General features: G+C 39.2%; 3 protein-coding genes across 10 annotated transcripts in view; 1 reads left to right on the top strand and 2 right to left on the bottom strand.

The window, feature by feature from the left end:
- Positions 1-436: 436 nt before the first annotated feature.
- Positions 437-5076, bottom strand: LOC128875720 (inhibitor of growth protein 3). 4 transcript variants are annotated; one of them, XM_054121565.1, is made up of 7 exons: positions 3874-5076; positions 3440-3635; positions 2930-3001; positions 2472-2834; positions 1666-2083; positions 1380-1578; positions 439-1302 (listed from the first exon to the last, which is right to left on the bottom strand). In XM_054121565.1, exons 2-7 carry the CDS (start codon positions 3465-3467, stop codon positions 1186-1188), a joined length of 1197 nt encoding a protein of 398 aa, XP_053977540.1. In that variant the 5' UTR covers positions 3468-3635; positions 3874-5076; the 3' UTR covers positions 439-1185. The 4 variants fall into 4 exon arrangements, with proteins under 4 accessions (XP_053977542.1, XP_053977540.1, XP_053977541.1 ...); XM_054121567.1 differs by lacking the exon at positions 3874-5076 and having other exon boundaries at positions 437-1302; positions 2595-2834; positions 3440-3852; XM_054121566.1 differs by lacking the exon at positions 3440-3635.
- Positions 5077-5487: 411 nt separating this feature from the next.
- LOC128875723 (sideroflexin-2) lies at positions 5488-11016 on the bottom strand. 4 transcript variants are annotated; one of them, XM_054121570.1, is made up of 9 exons: positions 10899-11016; positions 8450-8636; positions 7542-7712; positions 7215-7413; positions 6910-7035; positions 6768-6834; positions 6582-6681; positions 6457-6504; positions 5488-6217 (listed from the first exon to the last, which is right to left on the bottom strand). In XM_054121570.1, the coding sequence occupies exons 2-9, from the start codon at positions 8602-8604 to the stop codon at positions 6103-6105; spliced, it is 981 nt and encodes a 326-aa protein (XP_053977545.1). In that variant the 5' UTR covers positions 8605-8636; positions 10899-11016; the 3' UTR covers positions 5488-6102. The 4 variants fall into 4 exon arrangements, with proteins under 4 accessions (XP_053977545.1, XP_053977548.1, XP_053977547.1 ...); XM_054121573.1 differs by lacking the exon at positions 10899-11016 and adding an exon at positions 9822-10849; XM_054121572.1 differs by lacking the exon at positions 10899-11016 and adding an exon at positions 9837-10000.
- A 158-nt stretch (positions 11017-11174) lies between these two features.
- The window catches only part of LOC128875716 (uncharacterized), a 32479-nt gene continuing 18266 nt past the window's right edge, over positions 11175-25387 (top strand). For both annotated transcript variants that reach the window (XM_054121551.1, XM_054121550.1), the window contains exons 1-2: positions 11175-13134; positions 13249-14720. In XM_054121551.1, the coding sequence (XP_053977526.1) occupies positions 14566-14720 (155 nt within the window). In that variant the 5' untranslated portion in view covers positions 11175-13134; positions 13249-14565. The remainder of the gene's footprint in view (positions 13135-13248; positions 14721-25387) is intronic.

The raw sequence follows: 25387 nt of genomic DNA, 5'->3' as shown, positions 1-25387 counted from the left end.
ATTATGTCTTCATTTATGCATACAACGTGTATTGCAACACTGCAGGATTTTCGTAGTAAAATGCCTGAAGTGGAACAACTGAGCAAGGCCAGGCACGTTCCGCCGATTTGTAACGAAGAAGGTCAATAATCATCGGTTCACGGTGGTTGCGTTATGAATCATGTTATAATCGTGCCGGTTTTTCCCTTTTGCTAATTTTAACGATTTACATCTTAGCGACGCATAGCGGGACAAAATCATAGAGTAGAACGGTTAAATAATAATTTTTTTAAATGGGCAATATGCAGACTGAAATGGAAAAATATTAACAGAAAGTTTTATAAAAATCGTCGTTTGACGATTTTCCCTTGTAAGTTATCACGAGGTCGATAATTCAGTTAGTATGATACAGTTGCCATAAGCTTTCTTACATCTTCTATCGGCAATATTGGGAGTGATGTAGAATGATAACACAAATAATAAATCTGCATCGATCATTTTATTTATACACCAAGTAGCTACATTACTCCGTTTCGAAAGTAGTATTTTCACGGTTCGTTTGTATCAGCTTTTTTTCGTTACTTTTTTCTTTCCTGAAAGCGTGGAACACTTGAAACATTATTGCTCGCACAGTCGTCAGCGAGACACTGAGCACGTCTGAACTAACAGGAGTACGTAAATACACGAAGATTGTTCGAAAGTTGTCTGACGTCACGTAAACTAGAAACGTAAATTTCGAAAATTCACCGTCGAAACATACCTCTGATATCAGTCAATCGATTGTATCGTATCCAGAGGTAACGATGATTACCTTTCAATGTAAATTCGTAGAAACTATCTAATGTGGTCGTAGTACAGAATGGTGCAAAAAATATAAAAATATCTGCAGTACTTGTACGCGGAACTTCTTAAAACGAAATTTGTTCAAAGCTCACTTTTTGCACCATCTCACTTTTGTTTCTTTTTTTTTTTATCTACATAACGCAGTAAAAAAAAAGAACTGCATTCATCTGCTTAGGAACAGAAATTCAAATTTCATAAGACAAGACCAAGACCAGATAAGATTACGACTTAAACTTTAAACACATTTAAAAAGTCATATAAAGTCAGAATTAACAGCTTCCTAACTAAGTTGGTACTTGACGGACAGTGCCTAAGAGGTAGTAGCAATTTTTTTCCATTGTGTTTGCACTGATAACGACAGAATCAGTTTTTCCGACCTCCTCGTCTCTTCATAGAAGATGTACATTGAGGACAGTACCACTTGCCTTTTGGCGGTGCAGTGATACCCACGCATGGATAGTGAAACCATTCGAATGGACACTGAAAAAAAGTAACGTGAAAATAGAAAAATCAAGCAATAGTATAAATGCGCGATGACAAATAAGAATTTCACTTACATCTGAATTGTCACACGCGACCATATCTCCATAAGATACTTGATTACATATACAATATCTTGGCTCGTTTGGATCGTACGTCCAATCTGGATTATCTGAATCCACAACTTGTGTATTCGTAGTTATGACTGGAGGTGATACTGGTTGCTGAACGGAGGTAGCAACTACACTCGAACTTGGAACAGCGGGCGTTACTTTTCTAAAATGCAGAATAAAATTGATTAAAAAAATTAATTAAATTCACGACTGTTTTCTTAAACAATGTTATTCTTAACAATTGAATTACTTTTTATGCTTTTTAGTAGTCTCTTGTATAGCTGCGATAGCCGTTTGAGCAGCACCAGCTAATTCTCTACTAAATTCAGCCGCGTGTACGCCACCAGTGTTGATGGCCTCGTAACTGGCCTTCAAACTAGCGGTGCGTCTGCCTTGTTGCATTTGCTGCGTTGCAGCGATAGCTTGGGATGCTGCAGCTGCTATGGCATTTCCACCAGCTCCTATGTGACCGAGGTTATAACTTACGGAGCCAACGGAATTTGCAATGGCAGTAGGGGTTGATGGCACGCTTGTAGCGGCGATAATTGGTCCTGAATTTGCAGAAGCTGGTCGCGATTCAGGAAGACTCGGTGAAATTTTTTCTATAGCTAACCGTTTCTCTATCGAAGTAGAGGATGCATTTGAATCTCTTCTTTTCTCTGCCCGAGCTGCAAATTATTCATATAATTACAATGAATCCTTTGTATATGTACACGATAATATCTGCACCTGGAAGGCACACAACATTATGTTGTAAACATGAAATTTCTAAATTCGAGGCCCTGGAAACGAAATAAATTTCGGAGGTAAATGAAATCATGACCTGCTATCATGAGTGTTATTTATTTTTGAGGAGAATCAAATATAGTTACTTTTTAAACATGCCTATCTGTTTTATTAAGAAGCTAGGACATCATTTCATATACCATTGGAAAGAGTAGAAAAAAAGAATAAGGAATCTATGAAAAGTTAATTTTTGTAAAAAGTGGACACTATGTCATATGCCTCCGGAGTACAGATACATAGTTTAGAATAGCGACGAAATAATTTACTTACAATGACTGTGATTGTCTCGTGACCTACTGGATGATGTGAAACTATACCGATTCTCTTTTTGACTACTATTTGTAGGTGGTTGATCTAATTCCAGTGACCTCTTTTCCAATATTTCTGTGATACCTTTATTATCTGCTTCTAGTTCCATTTTAAATTTGTGCAGTTCCTGATCTAATCTCCTCAAATATCTATCTACTAAGTCGTACATCTGATTAGCTAAGTGCACCTTTTCATCCGCATCCTCTAAAGTCTTGTAATACTCTCTTCTAATAGCTTCGTACTCTGCTTCTTTTTCGCTAGGTTTCATTTTCTTTGCATTTGAGAAGAAGGTTTTTACTTTTTTTTCTAAACTGTCCATTGAATCTGAAACGATCAGAGCATTAAAATAATCAGAAAATGAAATAATATTTTACGTACACATAAAACAAAGGTTTCTTATAACATAAGATAGTACGTACTTTGTACACCTAAGTCCATTTCTCTCATTTCTGTGAATCGGTCTCTTAATTCTTGTGGTAGGTGCTCGATCACTGAAACCACAAAAGAAGGTCAACATAACCAAATAAAATACAAATAAAAAAGATCAATTATCTAAGAATAATTGACATTTGTACCACTTATACAATTGGTAAAATAATCGTATGCTATTCATTAGGTGTCTTGCAAGAATAGTTTTACTCCAAAATATACAATGTAAGATCAGAGAACGTATGGACCGTTTAGAAAACATATAACTAACCTAAAATTTATAGAGAATGGTATACCGTGAAAGTACTCGTATGACATGGTATTTAATATTAGGGTAAAATAAAAAGCAGCATTTAAGTGATTGTATGCGATAACGCAATGTCTGCAAAGATATTCGCTTTGGGAAAAGTTTTCGATATTTTCACGAGGTAGTATATTCGGAAAGGTTAGTAAGTTTCTTGAGAAGCTGGGTAAGCAAAGCATGTCTCGTTTTTACGTACTTTCGACATAATCTTCCAAGTAAAGCATCCTTTCGTGCTGGCACTTCGTTGCCTGGTGCTTAATTTACAATTATTTACAATTTACTAAAGGGGAGTGCTTGCCGCCGTGGCAAAATTAACGAAAATTGTAGCACTCGATCGGAAGCGTGTTTACGGCGGCCAAATCCCTTGTTGTACCCACATTTTCACGCTAGTTCTGTAAATGGTGCGAATCTAAGAATGATTCGTGCGAAATATCGTACAAAGAATGTCATTTGCGCGAAAATAAGTGGCTCAGTAATTAATACATTCGTAGCGATGCTATTTATTTCGGAATTATTACTGGCCAGTTATCTATTCGTCGTAATCCGCCATTTTAGCCTAAGATTCAGGGATGTATATAGTTACAGAGGCCTGGTGACCTGGCTAAAATATTCTCAAAATTATTTACTTACGATATTCCCATTCCATCGTCTCCATGAATTTAAATCGCAACACTTATTTTATATACTTTGTTTCTAAATTTTCCAACTTCTGTTCTTATTACGCACACGTGCGCTACATACTATGTTACAATGAATCAAAATTTATGTAGTTATCAATTTTTATTTATTTTACCATCTATTAAAGCGATGTAAATTAGCAAAAATATTTTGATAAACGCGTCAAATGTAGACTATATTTATTAATATGCATAAAATAATGTTTATTACAATACAGAAAAGATAAAAACTAATTTGTAAGCTAATTCCTTTAAATCGAAGTCGTCGATACATTAACCTTGCCAGAGTGTTGAGCGCATTTTTTGTATATTTGTGTTAGCCTTTTTTCTTAAACTTTTAAACTATAACAGTTTCTCTTGTGGGTTGCCGGTATTTTTGCTCAAATGATTAGCAATCTAGCGGTGATATGCCGAACTATTTTTCGTAGTGTGATCAGCGCCCCTGTCGGGAAAAAGTCCAAGTTTGTCGTCGAGATAGTTCCTATTTGTACAACTAGATGGTGCCATCAGTATATTTTTAACGACTAGGGTATATATTCATAATAATTACGAATGCGATTTTATTACGTTTATAGTATTAAACTTGTAGTTATATCACAAGTATTATAATAATAAAATTTATCTAAGAAAATGTTTCTTTTTCCCTATTACATTGCAGTGGCGCCATCTAACGTCGAAAATGAAAACTATTCCACGACAAACTTGGGCGTTTTCCCAATAGAGGGCACTCATGCTCGGAAAAATAGTTCGGTATTACACCGCTACGTGGCGACACTAATTTCCTGTAATAAGTGATTCGAAAGGATGACATTGATTGGCTAGTGACACCACTTGTTGACTATAGGAAAATGGCGGAGAGTTATCTCAACTGTCATTTGCTGTAATTTTCAGTCATTTTCCTTTCGCAACTTTGTCTTCGCTTCTTCTATTTCTATCCCCTGATATTTGATAACACACCATAATATATTTTCTACATAGTTTTCTTTGTGTATACAATCGCGTTATAAAAAGTTATGTAAAGTTAAGGTTTTCAAGGCAGTAATCAAGAGTAACCGGCGAGTGATTTATCAATATCATCGTGCTGCCAACGTACCGTGTATACTAATTGGCGTGCAGTTTTTCATACTAAGAGGAAGGTGTCTTCAACTTTTCTCAGTAAAATGATACGACGCAGCCCGACGAGAATCGAATTACGCTTAGACGATCTGCAGGAGTACGAGACAATGAGGAAAGCCCTCGAAGCCAAGAAAGAATCTGAGAGGCAGCCAGTATACAATCCTCCCTCGTGGGGTGGCAAAGTGCCCCAAAGTGAAATCCAAGAACGGATTGGGTACATGCCACAACAGAACCAACCATCGCATTCTCGACCTAACATATAACTTCATGTTACTAGATCATAACTTTATATTTATATAATATTAATATTAAATATTAAATTTATATATATTATAATATACATAACAGATGAAAGGATGGTTATTCTTACTTCCCTACTAGAAATTTATATCTGAACGAGAGATTTGTTGATCTCCAGTCATTAATTGAAAAAAAAAAAGATTCACGCAGATTCATTTTTCCAGTGTTTATTGTAATGTTACTAAAATATACATGGCAGCATTTTTAGTTTCGTATAATAGTTCAGGGAGGTAGTAATAGAACATCAACAGTTGTTTAAGGTTAGTGACACATCTCCAACAATTAACAACACAATGTGAACAATTGCAATATTCAACTACTTAAATGATATGTCTACCTTGAAGCATGATTCTTGAGCACTCTGTTGAAATAAATTATTGCTGTTTGAAAAAACTTGCGTGCAGCAAAATAGTCACACTTTACGATTAACGATCTATATTCGTCGGCGATTGAAATGCAAATTAAGTATCAAAGTTTGGTGTGTCATAGCACGCGTAATAAAGACTTAAAAAAATAAAATACACTGCTGTGCATCGAGTAAGAAATTATTCGAAATGCACGTATTGTCGTATCGTATGGTATAAGGGTATATTCTCCACAGAACGTGTTTCATCCTCTGAACCAGCAGAAAACTACAAGTACTCGAATTTCATATTGTACGCGAAAGTTTCATCGATTCCATGAATTAATTGCTATGATTTTCGCAGAGGACGACGGAAGGCGCGTCCCCGAACATTCTTTTACGACGACTATTTGTTTTAATACATTATAAACCTTTGTTGAAGTACAAATGCGTGGGTATATCCTTGTTTCCGCTATTCTTCTTCAAAACTTCATAACTTTCAGGCTCCCAGCGTTCCAAAGTGCTTGACTTAATCGAGCTGAAAAAAAATATATGTGCAAAATATACGCGTAACTTGCGTATGTAAATTGAAACGAAAAGTTTATTAATGCGGTCATCCTCTCGTCGATAAATGAATATTGGATTTTGTATGGCGGATATAAGTGTACTTGCATGTACTTAACACTCTAATAAATATTTGTTCCTTTCTTAAAGGAACTGATGATATATGATATGAAAATATTTTTGTACAAATAGAGAGACTAAGCGTATTCTTACCAATTTTGTGGAAACAGCGCACACGCCGTGGGCACCATGAACGTCAGACTGAAAAATTAACGCGAAATCATTTTTCCCGCGTTATCATCAGGACTAAGAAAATAACTTTACGAACAAATACTCACAAACAGCCAACCATCATAACTTGTATCGGTCCGTGCAACGGTTTGATCCTCTGCATCCAACAATATCGCTCTAGTCTCTCCATGATCGGTGGAAGAATCACTAACGAACAGAATTTAAATTTCATTAGAGCAACGCAAATTACGTTCGACTTTCTTTCTTGCGTTTCAATCCAAGTATCCACTTACGCATGCCGGGCGCGCACATAATAATCCTCGAGACTACCACTTGGCCGATACCTTTGACCGCCGCGATCTGAAAGTAATGTATTCGTCGTTGCATGATTCGATGCGTTTCGCAGCGCAACTCAATGTATTCGATGCAATCTACCTTCGATTTTGTAAGTTTGTTGCCGTTCTCGTCGCTGATCTCGATCCCCTGGCTTATTTCATTCTGCCTCATCAAGGGAATGTTCACGCAGTTAGCTGCCGCCACCGCGGCGAATGGCACGTAACGCTACAAACAAAATAAATAATCAGACGTCGCTATCCTTTTTCTTCTTACTTTATGCACTAGAGCTTTAAAATGATGGAATTTTTTTTAAAAGACCTGTGCTAGTAGCGTCGCTAGTTCGTGCATAGTATACAGATACAAAGCGGTATAATTTTGTAAACTCTAAAAAAATTCCAGCCTACCGCCATGAGTGGATTGGCTCGTTTCGCCCAGAAAGACTTGCATCCTATCGCTGTTATCATTGCAGCCGTGGTAGCGCTCGCGTAAGCCAACCCCAACTGAAATTCCGTCGTGGGACTGTTTGCATTCCTGTTCGTGTAGTTGACTAAAGCGTTGAACGACTGGTTGACCCACTGCCAGAAAACCACAGCGGTGGTTGTTCTGCAATTAACGATACGATATAAGATTCCCGTCTTATTTATAATTTACTTGCGATCATGTAAATGTCTCTTGGTTTATGGAATTTAAACGGTGATGTTTAGATTTATGGATGGCTCTGAAAAATTTACTTGTAAAATTGAAGCATGGCCCCGGTTACAGCCATTCCTCCTGGCACTTGAAAGGACATTCTACCGAAGACATTCTGCAGGTCGCCTGTGTCGGGATGAAAGGCCGACTCGTAAAGCTTCTTAGCATAGATGATTTGCTCTCGGGTTGTACCAGCTGGCTCCTTCCCAAGTCTAAGGGATAAACGTACTATTGATTTTCGTAGAAGCAGAAAAAAAGAACAAGTACAATACATTTGACTACATATACAAACTACAAAACTTTAGTACAGTAATTTGTTGTTATATTCATTTTTGAATTTTCAAAAAAAAAAAAAAAAAAAAAAAATGGTACGACTTGTAGACACCCGTAATGTTTGCGATAGCATCTCTTCTCTATCGGTAGTTGAAAAATAATTACATTACATATTTTAAATATGCAGTGTGAATATTAAAACTAAGTTACGGCGGAAGTTTAACGATGAATATTCACGGCATGGAAATAATGTTATTGCATTTAATGTGACTCTTAGGACACCCTCAAGCATCGCGTGCTTTTTTTTTTCTTCAATCAATTGTGTACCAGAAACGTTGCACAAATCTTGAAACGTTTAATACCGTAAAGTACATTTACTGATAACGTTCGTTGCGCAACGAAAGGTATTCGATTCTGAGTCAAATGTGTTAGATCATGCTGGCAAAACGTTCCTATTTATCACAAGCATGATCGTGAAACAACCTCGACACCCCCACTCTTTATGGTCAAAATTTTATTCGAACGTAATCTCTGAAATTTATTCGCAGAATAAAATGGGCCATCATCAACGTTTCCCTATAATCGGCCTATTTTTATACCATCAGCCCTCATATTCGTAGCCTGCGCAAAATTGGCTTCTATTCAAACAAGCTCAATCCGTCTCCGTCGTACTCACTTGTAGTCTTCGCATAATTTCTTCGCTTTGAGCAACTCCGATTCAGGAACGACGCAAGTCCTGAAGTCAGACATCCAAGCAAAATGCTTCCATCTCCCCGCGAACGTAGTCACATCCCACAGGGGTTTCTCTATGTCCAATCTTTCTTCCCCCATTTTCGTCGATCGAGGACTACTGTGGCCTCAACCTTCATCAACAGTCGTAAAAACACTGTCGATTAGTAACAGTAAAAAAAAAGAAAAAGAAAAGAAAAGAAAATTAAAAGAACGAATCGATAAAAAATAGTTTTGTTCGCAAATTTTTTCAAATCAACGATATCGTTAATCGAGTATCATGTTCAATAATCGACGAACGAGTACAAACATCTTTGACCTCTCAAGATCTTAAAGCCCAAATTATTATTTCTGCCGATTCATTTTTTTTTTGTCACATTTAATTCGTTTTCGTCGTATTTTGAAAATTCAATAATTTGTACGTATCTAAAGATGACCTTGAGAAGTGGAGAACATTTACCAATGAACTCGTTTATCGACGAATAAACATGTTGATTGTCCGACTGTAACGCATTCAAAAAGAAAAAAAGAATTCGATGAACTTTCGGAGGCCTCTTAACATCATATTTATAGATGCCAGTGGAAGCGAGCTCCACGCACCGAAATAGTCATAACAAATAATAAGACCACGTACTTGGATTAAAATGTTGTGATAATACGCAAGAAAAACTGAATATTTCTATTCGTTTACGTAACAACATTTTGTTAAAAGGTGCTCAAATCTATAAACAATATACGTCTAAGAAATGCACAACTATCCTTTATACGGTAGCCGTGTATCTGTTTTGTTTTAACTTTTGAATTTCGAGAAACATCCTTTAGAACCGTACACTTATCTCGAATCCAAGATAAATTCCACTTGCAAAATAAATGATAAAAAAAAGAATTATATTTCTAGATAACGTGAAATTTTTCCTAATGCACATTACAATCGCGAAAATGTATAACACGATACGATAAATTTAGAGCCATTGTACTTTGAACATTACATCCACGGTGTCAATAATCTTATTATCTTACTGCATCGCTGTTCCGTGGAAACAATTTAAAAATAAAAATTTATTTATTTTACATTGTCTTACTGTCACTTGTAATTTTACAGATACAAAATAAAAAGAAGTAATGGAATTTAATGTATATCAAAACCGTAAATGCTCGCGCAGCTTTTAAATTAACTTTCTTTCCCATCGTACAATTTAAAACGATCGATGGGATAGCAGATGTATCGACGGTTTCACACTGTTTACCATGGACCGGTATGTTCAACGTTCAGTGAGACTTTAAACGAATATTCGAGCCTCGTGAATCGTAATACGAACATTAGCAGACTATACCCGAATCCGATCCATCGATCGATACTATCGTAACGCACGTGAGCCACTCGATTTTCTCGGTTGTCTCGATAACCAATCGTGCACACTTGTGTCGATTCCCTCCAGGGCCGGTTCTACAGTTGCTGGCGCCCCCTTTTCACGTTAGAAATTAGAATGAACGAAACCTGAATTTTTAAAATTAATATATAATTATTATTATCGTTCAAATTATTTGATAAATGTAGGCTGTGTTCTTTTTAAATTTACTTTCCTCAATTTAAAGTCAGAGATAACACTAATGGGTGTTAAAGAGTTCATTTTTTTAAGAATATATTTAGGACGAATTATGCTGATGGCCTTATGTGAACTCTTTTAGTTCCAAATTTCGATCAAATGTATAATCAGTATTAAATTTCCATCAAGATTTATCAAGACGAAGATATAGATTAGGTATTTAACAATTTCACATCGTAACGAGCAATTCACGAAAGGATTGGCGAAGCTTTTTAAATTAGGATGATCGTCAACAATTTCATCAGTTTACATGTAAAGTTACACTCGTACAACGTTTATTAATTTAGAATATTTTTCTTTTCGTCCCCAGTGGGTGCATCGCTTGTTCCCACACGAAGCCGGACCTGGGCTGCCAGCAGCGATTTTTAACTTTGCTCGAAACGCGGTATAACCTATGAAACACCAGTCCCGAACATGCGTCTGTCAACCAGTGTGCGCGTTTCGTTCGTTTTCGCGTGACACGTCTTCCCTGGAATTCCCAATTCTCGTTCAATGTCGCGGCAAGACACTCTGCTCGCGAACAGAATTTCGTGCAGGGTGTTCGAGCTCATCGCAACGGTTATCGACCAATTCATTGTCGAGAAAAGGTGGCAGCCGTCGAACGACCCAGTTTCTACCGAAGTGCCGGCACATTTTCATTCAAGAACGAAATCGCGAAGAAACCCGGCGAGCATCGTGTCATTTTCCTCTCGTCGTTGGCCGCGCACCACGTCGAACTATCCGTGCACGCACGTACGCATTGTGCAACTAATTTTTTCTGACAGACATGATTTTTTCTCGTACGCTTACCCGTGAAACGCGCGTGTCACTTCTGGAGGCCCAGCCCCGTTCTGATCTTCACCGTGAGAGCGCACACGACAGCTGATCGGACGGCGCCCTACGCGAGCGCCAGCTATCTCGATACGCCCCTGCTTTTTCTCCCTCCAGCATCTATTTTTCTATATAATTGTCATGTCGTTGACGTTCCGCGCGCCCCGTGTTGAAACGTCCTTTTCTTTATATAGCACGTCGAATTTTGTCAGGAGATCATTTTAATACATGAGAATTTTGTTTGCGTAATTTAATGCGTGAAATTTTCTTTTTGGGCTTTGAAGATGAGGTGGTCCTTTTCATGAGATCCGTAATTGTAGTAAATCATTTTTCGTGTGATTCTTACAGACGTACAGTGGGTGTAGAAAGTATTCGTACACTGATCAATTTCCAAAAAATGTAGAATATCATTGATTATAAAAAAAGGAGCTAATAAACTACAATTTCACACAAAAGTTTTTTGGGAAATTGATCGATGTACGAATACACCGATGTACGAATACATTTTACACCTTCTTGGATAGTAAAAGATCGATCATTTTGAATAACTGTTTCCATTCGTTTTTTTGCCTACAGTTGATTCGCACTGAAAACCGTCCACCATTTTTGCCTTCCCTTATATTGCTCATAAAATGTAATTTATGATTATGGTACCTATGCAAGCATCATAAAAGTGTTTCATTTATGCTGTTACTAAATTCTAAAGAATATTACAAAATTGTTACCGATCTTAAGAATAATTAATATATCGTGTGCTCCATTTTAATCTGTCCATACTGTTGTTTTCAAATCGTGCTTTTTAAATATCTTAGATAAAAATTTAATTCGTTTCAAATGGAGTTAGTGTTCGAGATTTGCAAGTGACTTTCGTTTTTCTAAGCTAGATAGCACATTTTCATTTAGAATCTACATACTTGATTGTAAAAGTAAACTGAAATCGACTTCTCGAATGAATGCGTAATGTTTACAGTAAATCCTCTATTGAATTATTTTGTAACGAAACTTTCAATAATTTTGACAATTCTGAATCATCTAAGGGTAGAATCGAAATGTAAAGATAACGTGACTTATCAGCTTTTCCAAGGTCAGTTTCGTCGATAAGTGCTGGCAACGATAAAAACGTATCTATATCTTAATAAATATTATGTTTGAAAAAAGACCAGTTCAACGACCTCTGATTCGAGGTCATTCAAGGTCAATTGGTAACACCTTAGTAGTTAGGTGTTTCGGAAAATATTATTCTTAGAATTTTTGTTTTACTTGTTTGTAATTAGAAATAATATTTATCTAGAATACAATTAAACTACTATATGTACGCGAGTGTTTAAGAAGCGAGGTTGCAGCTAGAACTGGCATTTTAAAACCCAACTATCGTTACGTGTATACAACATATGTTTCCGAATATCGTGTCAGTTTGAAGAACGCCCTAAACGCTCGATATGGAGTGCGCAATATTCTGAGTTGCGCAATAATATTGACAATGTAGAGCTAATATCGGAAACATACGCATACTTGTCCGCTCAAATGGACTTCGTATACTCATTACGTTACTGTCCCGTTTACTAAACAGTATCGTTAAAATATTGTCATATGTAAATAAGGCTGATTAGACTCATCATCGAGTTTTTTATCCTCTTCAAGGCACCTCTGTGTCGACGTTTTTTCTTCGATTTTTCACGTTTGTCTCGTTCCTTGCATCGTTACTTAAATACAAAATTTCGAATAAAGAAAAAAAGGAAATTCTGCTCGTTCCTCTAGAATCTAGAGGAGGTATCTAGAGTCTAGATACTTCTTTGTTAATGTTATGAAAACGAAGCATAGAGAGAAAGTTTAAATAACGCTTGGAGGTCAGCGGACAGTATCAAGTTCACGGGCGCTCCTGTCGAATTCCTGAAATGTCCGTGGCGTGATTTTCTTTAGCGACATTCTCGTCGCTTCGCCTATCTCGCCACCATTATGCTTCTTTTGTTTTCGTTGCCAGTATAACACGGCCACTGTGCACGAAAAGTTGGTGCAAGCTGTACGCTTCCGTGCTCGCGAAAAGTGGAACTCGACCTCGTTCATCACGCGTCACCATATTGTAGCTAAAACTGTCACGAATTATTATTTCGTAATATTTATGATGTAGTTTCGGTTCGCATCATCTCCCTGACCGTTGCTTAGCTCTCACTGCAGACTTCCGGTGGCCGTTCTGCGATTAATAGATGAACGTGGGGTACGTGACGGAAAATTATTGTCTATTTTGTACAAACGTACTCTAATAATCAATCACGTTACTTTATGTTACTTTGCTGATATAGGTTATATTGAAAATATCTTATTTCTTTAGTGTCAATATAAATTCCCAGTAGAGTTCGAAGTATAAAGTTAAAGTAAGGATCATGAAGATATTGTCTCGCAAGACAAACAAGCCTTAGAAAAAAAAAGCACATACTCAATCATGTTTCAATTAACGTCGACTGGAGGGACAGATCTCGAGATCTTCGTGGCTGTGGTATCGTTTAAAAATTGAAGATAACGTGGTCTCTTTGTTACATTCGCTTACAGCCATGTGCAAAGCTAACAATAAAGGTATAAGAAGTGGATGCATTGTAGAAAGAGATGAAACGAAAGTTGCAAGTGTCAAAATGTTCGACTCGTACAGAGATAAGAATGCTAATGAAACGGATTTAGAAGGAATATGTTTCTGTAAGGAATAGTGGCTCTTTCAGGCTTGTCCCCACCATACCACGAAGAAAGGATGCTTCCAAAAAGTATGCGTGCGAGAGTGATGTATCTAGATCGGGCACGTATTGTGTGAAAGAAAATTATACTAAAAACCGGATGGTCAGCGCATCCTGTCTTGGACAGGATGAATTACAAGCGGAAATTCATGTTCAATTAAAAGTCAAGAAATACATCGTCCAAAGTAGGCTTTTCTTTTTTAATGTTACCTTCTCTGTGGTGTTTGTTAGTCGTAGGCGAAGGGCGTTGGGAACGGGATCTACGGTCCTGGAACAAAGTACAGTATCGTACGAACTGTTCGTTGACCCAGTAACAGTTGACATGTGGGATACAGGATTTGTCTTAAATAAAATTTTCCAATATTTCACAGCAGAGTATAAGCATATCATACGTAAAATCTTGTGTAGATCGTTTATCTATGAAACGAAATATTTCATAACGGACAATTATGAATTCAACTATTAAAACGAATAAATGGCAACAATGAATTCCTGTACGTTGGATTTAATCTACGTTACTCGAATAGATTAATAGAATATTGTTCGCCTTGGTAGATAAGGATTTTGTTAATTTCTGGTAGAATCAGAGGCACGATGACGTCGCGTTGCGTCCCTGGGTGCGGGTAGTGGGAGTAAGAACGGTGCGCATGCGCGTGGAGGCGCGAGTGCCCAGCTGTGCGTGGACGTGAAACGCGGCGCGACCGACGGTGGTGGCTGCTAGGAAAGCAAGCGAGCGAACGAGCGAGCAAGCGAACCAGCCAGAGACTGCCCTCCTGTCTCCCCCACCCCTAGCATGCCTTGGAGAGCCCATGGCCTCCGTACACACGGAGGAGAGTGAGCCCCAGCCGCTCCTCACGTCATCCGCTGAGAGAGAGACGACGAGGCCTCGACACGGCGAGGAGCAATAATTCTAACGAGCCAAGATGGCGGCGGACACGGTGGCCCTGTCCGCGCTCACGCTCGCCAGGGGCGACAAGATCCTCGTGACCGTCGAGTCCGCGCTACCGGACATCGTCGTCGTGTCCTTCGTTCACGGTGCCAAGTGCTTCCAGGGCGCGTTGCTCGACGCCACCAAGAGGTAAGCGTTCCTGATAAAAACGTGAACTTCTTCGTGCCACCCGACTCTTTTTCCTTTCTCTCTACCCCGTCGCTTTATTCTCTCGAGACTCGATTTCACCAGGTCCTCCACCCTGTCCCATTCACGATCCCCATTCGCGAATTCGTATGAAAAACGAGCTTGAATTTCCGACCGATGGAAGCTCTGAGCGTGCCGTGTCTCGCGTTGCTCGCAGGCAAAAGTCTCGGGGGCACGATTGTTTTCTCGTGTCTGTGTGTACATACATCGTGTTTTCACGGGCTGTGCATCGTATGTCACGCATGTGTGCATGTGTGAAACGTGTTTGATAAGAACCCAGCGGACGGAACGATGTCTTCGTCGACGAATTTCGAATTAGATCCGTAATTAAGGCTGCCCGCATTCGCTGGCCGTCGGCAAGCGACGGACGACGATGGAAACTTGCCGTTCACTCGTCGCTTTTTGTTCCATTCAACGGGATGGTCCTCACGTGTCCGTGGAAACAGTGATGTTACGCGCGATTTGATTACATTTAGGGGTAAACGTGTGCCAATGAGTGTAATGCCTTCTCAGGAGTGGTAGGATCGGGCCTGTTCGTCGCGTGGTTCGCTTTCCGTCGGAGTTGGGCACGTTGAGTCTGGGTAACAAAGAGGAGCGACGAATAACGTGTTATCTAGATGAATTTTCAATAGTCGCAACTATTTGTTACTCGTTTAAATAACTCCGCAGATAACGAAGATGAGTGGATGCATATCTGTTTGTCAGGAGTTAGAAAACAATCCTTTACGCACGTGTTAGTGGTTCGGTGTGTCGTGTGTGACTTCTCTGTAGTGTAAGAGTTTAAAAAAAAAAAAAAATTACACAAAAATCAGACATGCCACACACAAGTACCACCCGGAGTACTTCACGTATACATCCTCCAAACACGTGTGTACGTAAACAATTGTTATCTTCGCAACGAATAAATATTTATTCAACCGTCTTCGTTATCCGAGTAACGAATAACCTCTTATTCGTCGATCCAGCTCTGCGTTCCACGTGCACACCACCATCATGGTGAACTCTGTTCGTAGTTCTCTCTGTTAGGACTATGCACGTTTCGCGAGTACCGTGATTCAACTCGTAAAACGACGGCACTTCCGGTGGAGTTGTTGCACGCTTACGTACAACGTCGCGATTATAAAACCGCCGCAATTGGGACAATATAAATTTTCGTTACCGAAGATTTCCACGTGAAAATCGGGGATAGTCGTTGGCCACGGCGGTTACGTGCTGTGCATGTCGTAAGTCTTCTCATAAAGCGGCTTTTGTTCTGCAAACGGAAGTAGTTTTACGACGACTCGTGTCTTGCGACTCGCACGAAGCTCTCGCTTGGAACTTTTACGATCGCGAAAGAAGCCAGCATCGCGGTCATTCGTTAAGATTCTATTTATTCGACCGATAAGCTTAGCGTTTCGCGTAGGATGTCGCTCACCCTTGTTTTCCTGGCTTCCGCCCATGGATTCGGACATTTCTCTACCCTGTCTTCGTTTCTTCGTCGTCAACAAGATTAAGGACGCTTGTAGCGGTCGTTGTATCTGTGAAACGTAACTAATACCACGGTTTCAGGCGTGTATATAATATTCCCTCTGATGTATCATTATTTTACCGTATTTTAAGATACATTAAATATTGTAATATTAATTATAATCTCAGACGAATCTGTGCGTATACTCATATCGATTTTTTATTTCTTCGTATCGCCAAAGCGTTGAATAAATTTTCAATTATATCGTAATGCTTTTGTAGCTGGATAATTACGTATTATTCTAAATGATGTCTCGTGTATATTTAGAATTTTAATACCATCGTGCAAGTACAGTCTTTATTCCTCCATTGTCTACAAGATTACAACTGCCGAGGGCAGCAGCAGAGTAATTGGGATATGATAAATTATGACTCCGTAGGTTGACATATGGTTTCAGGTGTGTGATGGAAACAATACGATACTCTCCCCGTAAATTTATGAATTCCATAGCATGCGACGAGTCTGGTTTCCACCAGCTGTTGAATTTTAGTAGATGGATGCATGGTGTGCCATCATGGTCAACAGTAGCCCAGTGTAAACAATTCTCTGATGAATGAGCTGTTGCGAACGGTTAATGGATATTGTATTTAGAGAGTGAATCAACACTCAGAAATTAAAAATCGTACCGAAATGAATAACTTTCTAAATATTGATCGCGTTATCGATGCCGAACACCCGGGTTTTTTCACATCTTTTTAGCTTTCGAAATCGTATAAATATAGACTATTTCTTTGCGTATAGGGTATGTCAAAATTATATAAACACTTCTATCGGATGTTTACATCTTATAATTTTCCATTTAAATTATTGGTAGCGTTATTTACAATTGATCGAATTGGTATTTATCTTTACATAATATTGGCTGTGGTGATAATAAAAGCGAGATAAAGATCAATTTTAAGTTGCTGATAAAGTCTACTCGGTGACTCGATAGGTGTTTCAACTTTCTCGAACGACGTTTTTTTTCGCGTTTCGCGCGGACGTATCGAATCTCTTTCTTTTCGTCTTGAAGGTGGTTGGAGATATATCACTGGTGGATTTGAAAAAGGCCCCGTAGCCGTGAGTCATACTCCACGCATAGCGGACGCTGCCTTGTCCGTACAGTCATTGCTGATTTCACTCCACTGCGGTGAAAATATTCAGTTTGACGTGGAACTGATTGTAGCTAATTAAAGACTTTTATGGTGGTGGGGTGAAACATAAAGAGACGCCTATAATTTAATTCGGTTGACTTCGGTTAACTTTTATCGTCGCGGAGATTTCTCTTCGCTTTCGAAAAACGAGCATGACACTTTTAAAATTAAACCATTTATTTGGTGTAGAAATTCATTCTGTATTCAATCATTTATAGCTCTTGTTTAAATAGATATACTTTCTCGTCGTGTTTGTGTAGTAATATATACATAAATTGCGATCGCTTGAGTCTCCATAAAAAAAACATAAATAATAAGTGAATTTCTACGCCTAATATCAACATATTAAATATACAACGTGGTAAATCTCTATTTATATTACAGAAGCAATTTTTATTTGCTCGCTCGAGCCATTAATTACAAGCACGTTATTATTCGCGGTCCACAGTTACGAATTTCGCAACGTCGAACAGGAAAAATTAATTAATAACCTTCGGGCGAAAAAATTACGAACGGTATTGTAACCAGGGCCGCCTGTATTTTAAGTTTCGCACGGCGTGAAGTTGCACGAAATTTTTAATTAACGCGAATACAACTTCGCGTCGCCCGCGACATATTCAACCCCTGACAAAGTAAATTTTACCAAAGTCATTTTCCTCGTCTAATTATATTACCATAGTGCTCGCATCGCGACGTACAAACGCGCGTGATAAGAGTGGTGCAATAATCTCGTTCTCTTCATCGCACTGTACAGTGTCTGGGGAAGTGAAGAATGTGGTGTAACAGGGGCTCCTTGAGTATTCCAACTATTCTAGTAACTCAATTACCGGAGCAGCTCGATTATACTCGAAAAACAAAATTACTCGAGCTATCGAGTTATTCGATTTATAAAATCCCGACAATAACTAGTCTAGAGTAACTTTGTTATTTACGTGGGTCGAAGAAATACGAGAAACTCGGCTATCAGATTAACACGATATAATTTGTGCGATTTAAGTGGTCGAGTAGCCTGCGAGAAGTCGAATAATTCAACTGTTTGAAAAATAAGTCGGTTGTCCGAGCGGCTTTGAAAATCCAAATAACTTTACCGTTTGAGTATGTTTGAGAGTGCTTGACCCTAATCCTGACCTCTCCGTGTGTAGACCTCGAGTCGCTACAGACGCTCGAGCTTCGGTAATAATTTTAGTCTACGCTTCGCGAATAATTTTCGGTACGTCGAAGGAAGAACGGACGACCCGACGGGCGAATATTAATATAATTTTCAATCGATCCGAACACCGACGTCTCTCCCCTCTCCTTCTTGTTCCCCACTCTTTGTCTGTTCGCCAACTCTTCCTACGAATTCGTCCTTTCGGGTTCCGCGCCCTATTCACCTTGTCCAAGCTTTTCGTCGTACGCTCGAGCAAATTTACATATTTTTCACGAACACGTGATCGATGACCGCGCCGTGTAATGTATTACCGGCTCCCTAGAGCCCGCCAGAATAAAAAGGAATCACGCTCGCCGCGTCCCGACGCTTTTTCCATTACGTAAGTGTATCATCGCGATGCTAATAATACGTTGGCGTCCTATGATGGATTCTGTCACGGAATTCGCGATATCTCCCCCGAATCTGACCACCCCGAGCCCACCTCAAACGATTGTTCGACGTGTTAATTGGCCAGACCGGGGCCAAATTTTATTCACGAGCGGAACATTTATATTCGTTTAAAAATTGTAACATTCGTTATTTGCGGCGCATTGACACGCTACCGACTGTATCTATTTATTTTTTTTTCTGCTTATAACAATAGACGTATCGAGTGTAGAAATTCATGGCGCAACAACCGTTCTTAACAATTTCATCCGCAATAACATTCGAGCACGAGTCGCTTTACGGATTCCGACTCGTGGAATTGTATCAGAAGATAATGATAATGATACGCGGGCTTCGCCGCACGTTCCATTTTTTGCGTAATTAATCCTCGCCCATTCATTGTCTGCTGATAAATTCGTAGGTCGAGATAATCACGTAGCCAATAACGCGGTAAACAAAACAAACGAAAGCGCGATTCCTTTCGCGTCGAATTACGCAATAGTCATCCGATCTTTATCTACGAACAATATTGAGCACGGTGGAGAAAGGATGACCTAAAAAAAAAAAAAAAGAAAAAAAAAATATGTACGCCGAGTCACTCTGAATCGGCGCTTTATTAATATTGCTCTCTAACCTTCTATTGTGATTAGAATAATTTTAACATACATTTGCCGCGGAATATCTTTCATACACTATATTCATATCTTTATTAACGACGTTTCCTTTTGCCTCGCAAATCACCAACTATAAACTCCGTAAACGGCAACGTGGAAATATATGTACAATATATGTAAATGAAAAATATTTCTATATATTCTATTTTTAGAGAGCGAAGTTTGCTAGAATTAGAGATTCGTGCAGAATTATTAAGTGATTTAGTTATCGTTTAGCGGACTTCTTGTACTCCGTGTTGCAATTTTTTTTACGTTGTTTAGGAAGCGTCTTTATAAAATAGACGTCATCGAAGGATGGAGGTCGGATTAAACCACGGAACATTATTCCTCGTCGTTCCCTTAGAAGATGACTGTAGTTCGACCCAGTTTCTAGACCCACCCCGTATACATGATCCGCGAAGTGTAACAATCGTACACTCGGATCGTTTCATTAAAAGCGTCGTCAACACGCGATAGAAGGACATCAATTCCCGATGGACTTCCAAACTATAACCCATCATGCGACATAATGGCGGGTCGTTACTTCCAGCGATGACCACTACCTCTTTTGTCCAAGAAAAATGGCTCGTCTTCCGCCCGACTGTACACTTTTACTTTGGACAATTGCTCGACACGCGTTCACGGATGATAAACGAAGCGGAGGACTCTAAGCGCCATATGCGGTCGCGGTTTCGAAACTTTTTGGGAGACTCTGACAAAAACACTATTTCTCCACTCTAGATAAGTGGTAAAAACTTCATTCTCATCCCTCTCCTTTCGCATTTTAGCGATAAAGGATCTCAGAGTTGAAGCCCTTTAGGATTTTGGTATCAAAGCGTTGTAAATTTAAAGCACTTTGACATTCGAGCATTCGAGCTGATTTTCGAGCACTAATCTAATTAATTACTAAACCGATTCGACCGTGTCTTTTGAAACACCGTATAGAATTTATCCAGCCCTCGTATTCGTTGTACGTGACAGCATACATCACCCCGCGTGTCAAATTTCCATCGCTATCGACTTAAATCTAACCCTTTTAACGAGCGTCGCGAAATAAGTAATTCGATCGCGTATTTTCGGAACACCGTGTATCAGCCTGGTGTGACTGACTGCAGTTACGTAAAATCTGTTAATTATTCGTTAGACGTCAGGTATCTGGTCCGCGATTGACGTAACATTTTTGCTTAAAATTAGCTCTGAAATGCACTGGAACTGCGTGCAGCCTGGATTCGGCCAATATGATTCTGGCAGAACAAATAGAATCAACGTCCTCGAGGAAGAGGAGCAGCAGAAATGATTTCGAGGCTTCCCCTGTAATACATCGGTTGCTGGGTATCGATCGATACCCCGTGAATTTACCGTGGTTCGTATCCAGCAACGATTTGATGCGGGTATTAAATGTTAATGGGTGTAGTCTGTCGAACATCGAGATGCAGTTTTGCCGACGCTGTTAAACTTTGTTTGCCCTATGGATATGGAAAAGGGGTCGAACGATAATTGACGACGAAGTAGCCGTGATCTATAAGAGCGTTCTGAATCAGTTGCTTCGTATTACTTCGAATCGAATCGAGAAGCAACTTCCTCGCTTGTACCGCGCCTTTAGCAATTTCGTTTTCTTCGTCGACTGCTTATTCATTTTTTGAAGTTAAGTCTCAAGGTAACAACTTCCGTAGGAAACGAGTTGTTTTCGATCAGAGATACTTTTGAAGTTACAAAGGGAAACGCGAGAAAAACATTCGTTTCCCAAAGTGTATCGATGCTGACTGGAAATATTGCGCGCGCCGTCGAGATTATTTCAAGTAGAAACGTTTGGAAGGAACTTTCAGTCGGGGAAAAGCCATCCCGGGCGTTAAAACGAGTAATAAATAAACCCGTGTCCGCGTGATTTGCCGGGCGAATAAATATTTATGCAAATGACACTTCAGCCAACGAGAATATTCAACGGTAATCGTAAATAAATACAGATATTTAAGATCGCCCGTCGATGTCGTTCGTCATCGTTTTTACTCGGACGTTTCCGTCGATATACATCTCCGAGTTAACACGCTCGTTGCAAGACTAAACTCGTGAAAATTTCTACGAGCTTTAACGTCCCGATACCCGTCGGACGTATAATTAAATCGAATAATATTCGCTTGTCCGGAGAGTTCGTGCCTATTTTCAAGAAAAATTCAAAGGCATATTTGAATTTTCATGTATATTTATTGAATTATACGTTTACTATTTTGTTCCACAACCTTTCCACCTGTTAAGGAATGATATACATGTTATTTGTTTTCATCCGTTCTGAAATATACAGACCTGTACCGCCTACTAAAAATCGGCATGGACTTTCCAGACAGCCCGATACTTTTCGTGCGGTAGGTATTTCATCTATCGAAATCGTTTTCAAACGAATATTTATATATTTCATGATTTGCTTAATGATGAGATCAATACAATGCTATCTTAGTACCAGATAACAAAATGTTGCCGTGGCAAAATGTGGATTAGTAGGCTATCGGCGTTAAAACCTCGTTTCTGTATAATTGGAAACTACCTAATCTAGCACTCGTCGTAGTATGTGTCTCCCTAACCTCATCGAGTTCGTAAATCCTGCTTAGATATGTTTCTTTGAATATAATATTCTCAGGTAAATGCGTTTCGTACGAGACGTGGCCACGTTGATGCGCTTTTACCGATTTCTCAATCGCTGCGTTCGCGTGGCACTCGGTTACAGAGAAATTATTACGTTACATCTGATTACAAGGTAGAAGTCTTCGGTCTCGTAGTTCGAAGTGCCGTGATCGTCGAATAATTTCGTCAAATGAAAGGCGGCCCTTACGACAATCGCGAATCGCGTAGCTAATTAGCCGTCCTTATGCAGCTTTGACGCTAGTTCGGAAAGTTACCGCTGGCTGGATCGAACTTGCAAGTGAAAGTGAAACGACGCTTAATTACATCGTAACGAGCCAAGTACACGGACAGGAATTCTTCCACTTTGTCTTTGAGTTGCTGCAGCTCGACGGGGCTGTTTCGTGCCAGCTAATCATAGACCGTGTGTACAGACTCACCCAGTTGTAGAGGATTTTATTATGGTTGTTTCTCCATTCGATAAATGATTTTCGAGCAATTTCGCGACGGCGCTTTTCCTCGAAGGAATAAGAGAGGTGGCAGTTTCGTACTTTCTTGATTTCATCAACTACTTTCGCGGAATCTTTATGGAATTTAATGGATCCTGTCTTCCTCGGAGAGAAGAAAGGATTCTTTAAATAGCTCTCCAAGAAATATGATTAAATATCACATATTTCCTTCGATTTTATATGAAAAATGGAGATGGAGTTTCGTTTCGTATAACAAGGGCTCGTATTGATTTTTCACGACGGAGAGGAGTGCCTCGAATAAAATTCAATAGAAATAATAAAGGAATAGTATCGAACTTGCATTACTCGGAATATCGGCAGAAAATTCAATCGGTACAAGTCCTCGTATTATTACATCATTAATATATACGATCTTTTTACGGTATATTTGCAATGCAAATTATACAGAGTAATACAATTGTTCGGATTCGATTATTTTGATAGAATATTATAGAATATTATAGAATTTATCATCGAAATATATCGAATACAAATAATTCTTATTAAAATGTTATCGGTATATTAACACGGTGAACCAAAATGAAGGCTCCGTCTCGTTATTCTTTGTACGGGGAAACTACTCTTCACTAATGAGACACGTACCGCTATAGTAAATCAAGCTTATCAGTTAATGGATCCGTGCATACCGATTTTAGGAAAATTGAATTCAGGTTCCAGTAGCAAATTAAAACGACTCATTAAAATTGCGTTGCGGTCGTGAGAAATTAATAACGGAACGCGCGAAAGAGTTCCTAAAGCTCAAGGAGCATCGAATAATAAGAATAAACGTGGTATTAAGTTGAGAACATTTTTCTTATAACAACCTGGATACCTGTCGTACTCTCTCCTTTTGTTGAAAATATTCAATTTCCACGATGTAGACTCGACGTGATTTGTATCCGAGGTAAACATATCGAGTTTCTGTTAGAATAATTAGGATTGTTATACTCGGGGTGCACTTTACGAGCATTTTACGTGTCAATCAACCTACGGGAAGCTGGAATTGAAACAGCAAACGTGACTTTCGTCTATATTGCTTCCAAGCCGGGGCGCACATCTTTCTTCCACTTAATAACGCTCCGTCAATTCCAAAGTCTCAGTGCCGTTAGTCATCGATCTTATTTTTAGAGCGGAAAAAAACACCCGGAAGGTAGTGTGCTCGCGAACAATGACGTTCCTTTCTTTTTAAGAAAACGGGTTCCTATATAGCTTATTTTCGAGTACTTCTCCATTTCGATAATTCAAGGGTCTATCACAATAATCTCAACGTGAAATTCGAATAGCCAAGCGAGCCAGGAGAAAGCTACGCCTATAGCAAAATTTCGTGATTGGTTCAAGTACAAAGAGGGTCTTGTACGCAGAAGCATGGCCCTTTTAGTGCCGACCACGTCCGATAAGTAAGACTCGTCTGCCATCCGCACGGTCGTCTCTCGCACAACTTGCTTCGTATTAAGTTTCCAATTTTTTTCCCCATTATACAAATTTTTATGGTTGAAAACCATTCTGGTTTCGTTTTTCACTTTTAAATGTAATCAAACGGAAGCGAACGAGTACGGATATATTTTTCGTTTGATTACATTTTTTGCGCAACATCAGTTTCGCGTTAATGATAAATTAGTTTTGCCTTTCCTGTATTCTAGTAAGTCGGGTTTCAACCACTGTCGTTCAATCTACGATCGAGGTAAGTTTTTGTATCGTAACAGAAATTGGATATTTGTTTCTCAGAGACAGAGAATATAACGTGTACTGGTTATCGTAATAAAAATTTTCTTAATCTCTAAGTATCTTTGCTTTTGCTGGTATCAATGAATTCAAGTTATGAAATGTTACGAAATGTTCACAATTTCTGAATCTTTTGCGGATTGAAAAGGACACTGTGGGATAGTAGACCGACAATGCGAGTCCGTGGAATGGGATAGGGATGCAAATGGCCCCGTATGGTCGCAAGCTATATCGCGGTTCACGTGGATCGTGGAACGACCATTTCGGTGGCTGATTGATGGTCGTCCTAATGACTCCTCTTGCAAATCGTCGTAGAAATCGTCCATCCTAGTGACTCACGGGGGAAAAGCAATATACAGTATATTGTCACAGGCAACCGGACGTTCCCTATGTGTTGCACGACACCGTCTGGTATACCGGGTGCCCAAAACGACCGATCAATATCGCGCCACCTTAAAGGGTTGACTCCCTAACTCCTCCACCCTACAAATTTGTCACACTTTTTGGCTGGAGCGCATCTGGAACGCGTGTGTTACTTATTTTTCAGATATATTTCTCTGCACGGGAACATTTTTTTAGAGTGTTGATTAGGGAGGGGGGGTGGGGTGGTAAATTAAACGAGCGAGAAAATTCATTGGAATTTTTCTTTTTAAATTTGAACAATCGAGGGTAGTTAAGCAGATTCCGAAGTATAGTTTGTGAAATTTTTCAAAAAAGGACCAGGACCTCCCCCTTCTTCCCCTTCATCTAGAGTCCTTCCCTTTTAAGAAATACCGGTCCAATTAAAACGATTCGAACGAAGGAAAATAATCGTTGCATCCAACTTGCGTTTAAATTAAAATAAAAGATGGAATCGACCGCAGATCGATCGAACGCGGTTAACAGCACTGTTTAAAA

Source organism: Hylaeus volcanicus, chromosome 4 (assembly GCF_026283585.1).
Source record: "Hylaeus volcanicus isolate JK05 chromosome 4, UHH_iyHylVolc1.0_haploid, whole genome shotgun sequence".
Lineage (NCBI taxonomy): Eukaryota > Metazoa > Arthropoda > Insecta > Hymenoptera > Colletidae > Hylaeus > Hylaeus volcanicus.
Note: the sequence above shows the minus strand (reverse complement) of the source record. Positions and strands in the feature narration are given on the sequence as shown.

What these genes read in the sequence shown, in the direction of transcription:
- LOC128875720 (XM_054121565.1), bottom strand. Translation starts at nt 3,467, where the DNA reads ATGCTTTACTTGGAAGATTATGTCGAAA. An exon ending in CTTGGAAGATTATGTCGAAA is followed by an intron (nt 3,002 to 3,439) that starts GTACGTAAAAAC and finishes TTGTGGTTTCAG; the next exon opens with TGATCGAGCACCTACCACAA. An exon ending in TCGCGTGTGACAATTCAGAT is followed by an intron (nt 1,303 to 1,379) that starts GTAAGTGAAATT and finishes ACTTTTTTTCAG; the next exon opens with TGTCCATTCGAATGGTTTCA.
- LOC128875723 (XM_054121570.1), bottom strand. Translation starts at nt 8,604, where the DNA reads ATGGGGGAAGAAAGATTGGACATAGAGAAACCCCTGTGGGATGTGACT. An exon ending in GCCATGCTTCAATTTTACAA is followed by an intron (nt 7,414 to 7,541) that starts GTAAATTTTTCA and finishes CGTTAATTGCAG; the next exon opens with AACAACCACCGCTGTGGTTT. An exon ending in ACAAACTTACAAAATCGAAG is followed by an intron (nt 6,835 to 6,909) that starts GTAGATTGCATC and finishes CATTACTTTCAG; the next exon opens with ATCGCGGCGGTCAAAGGTAT.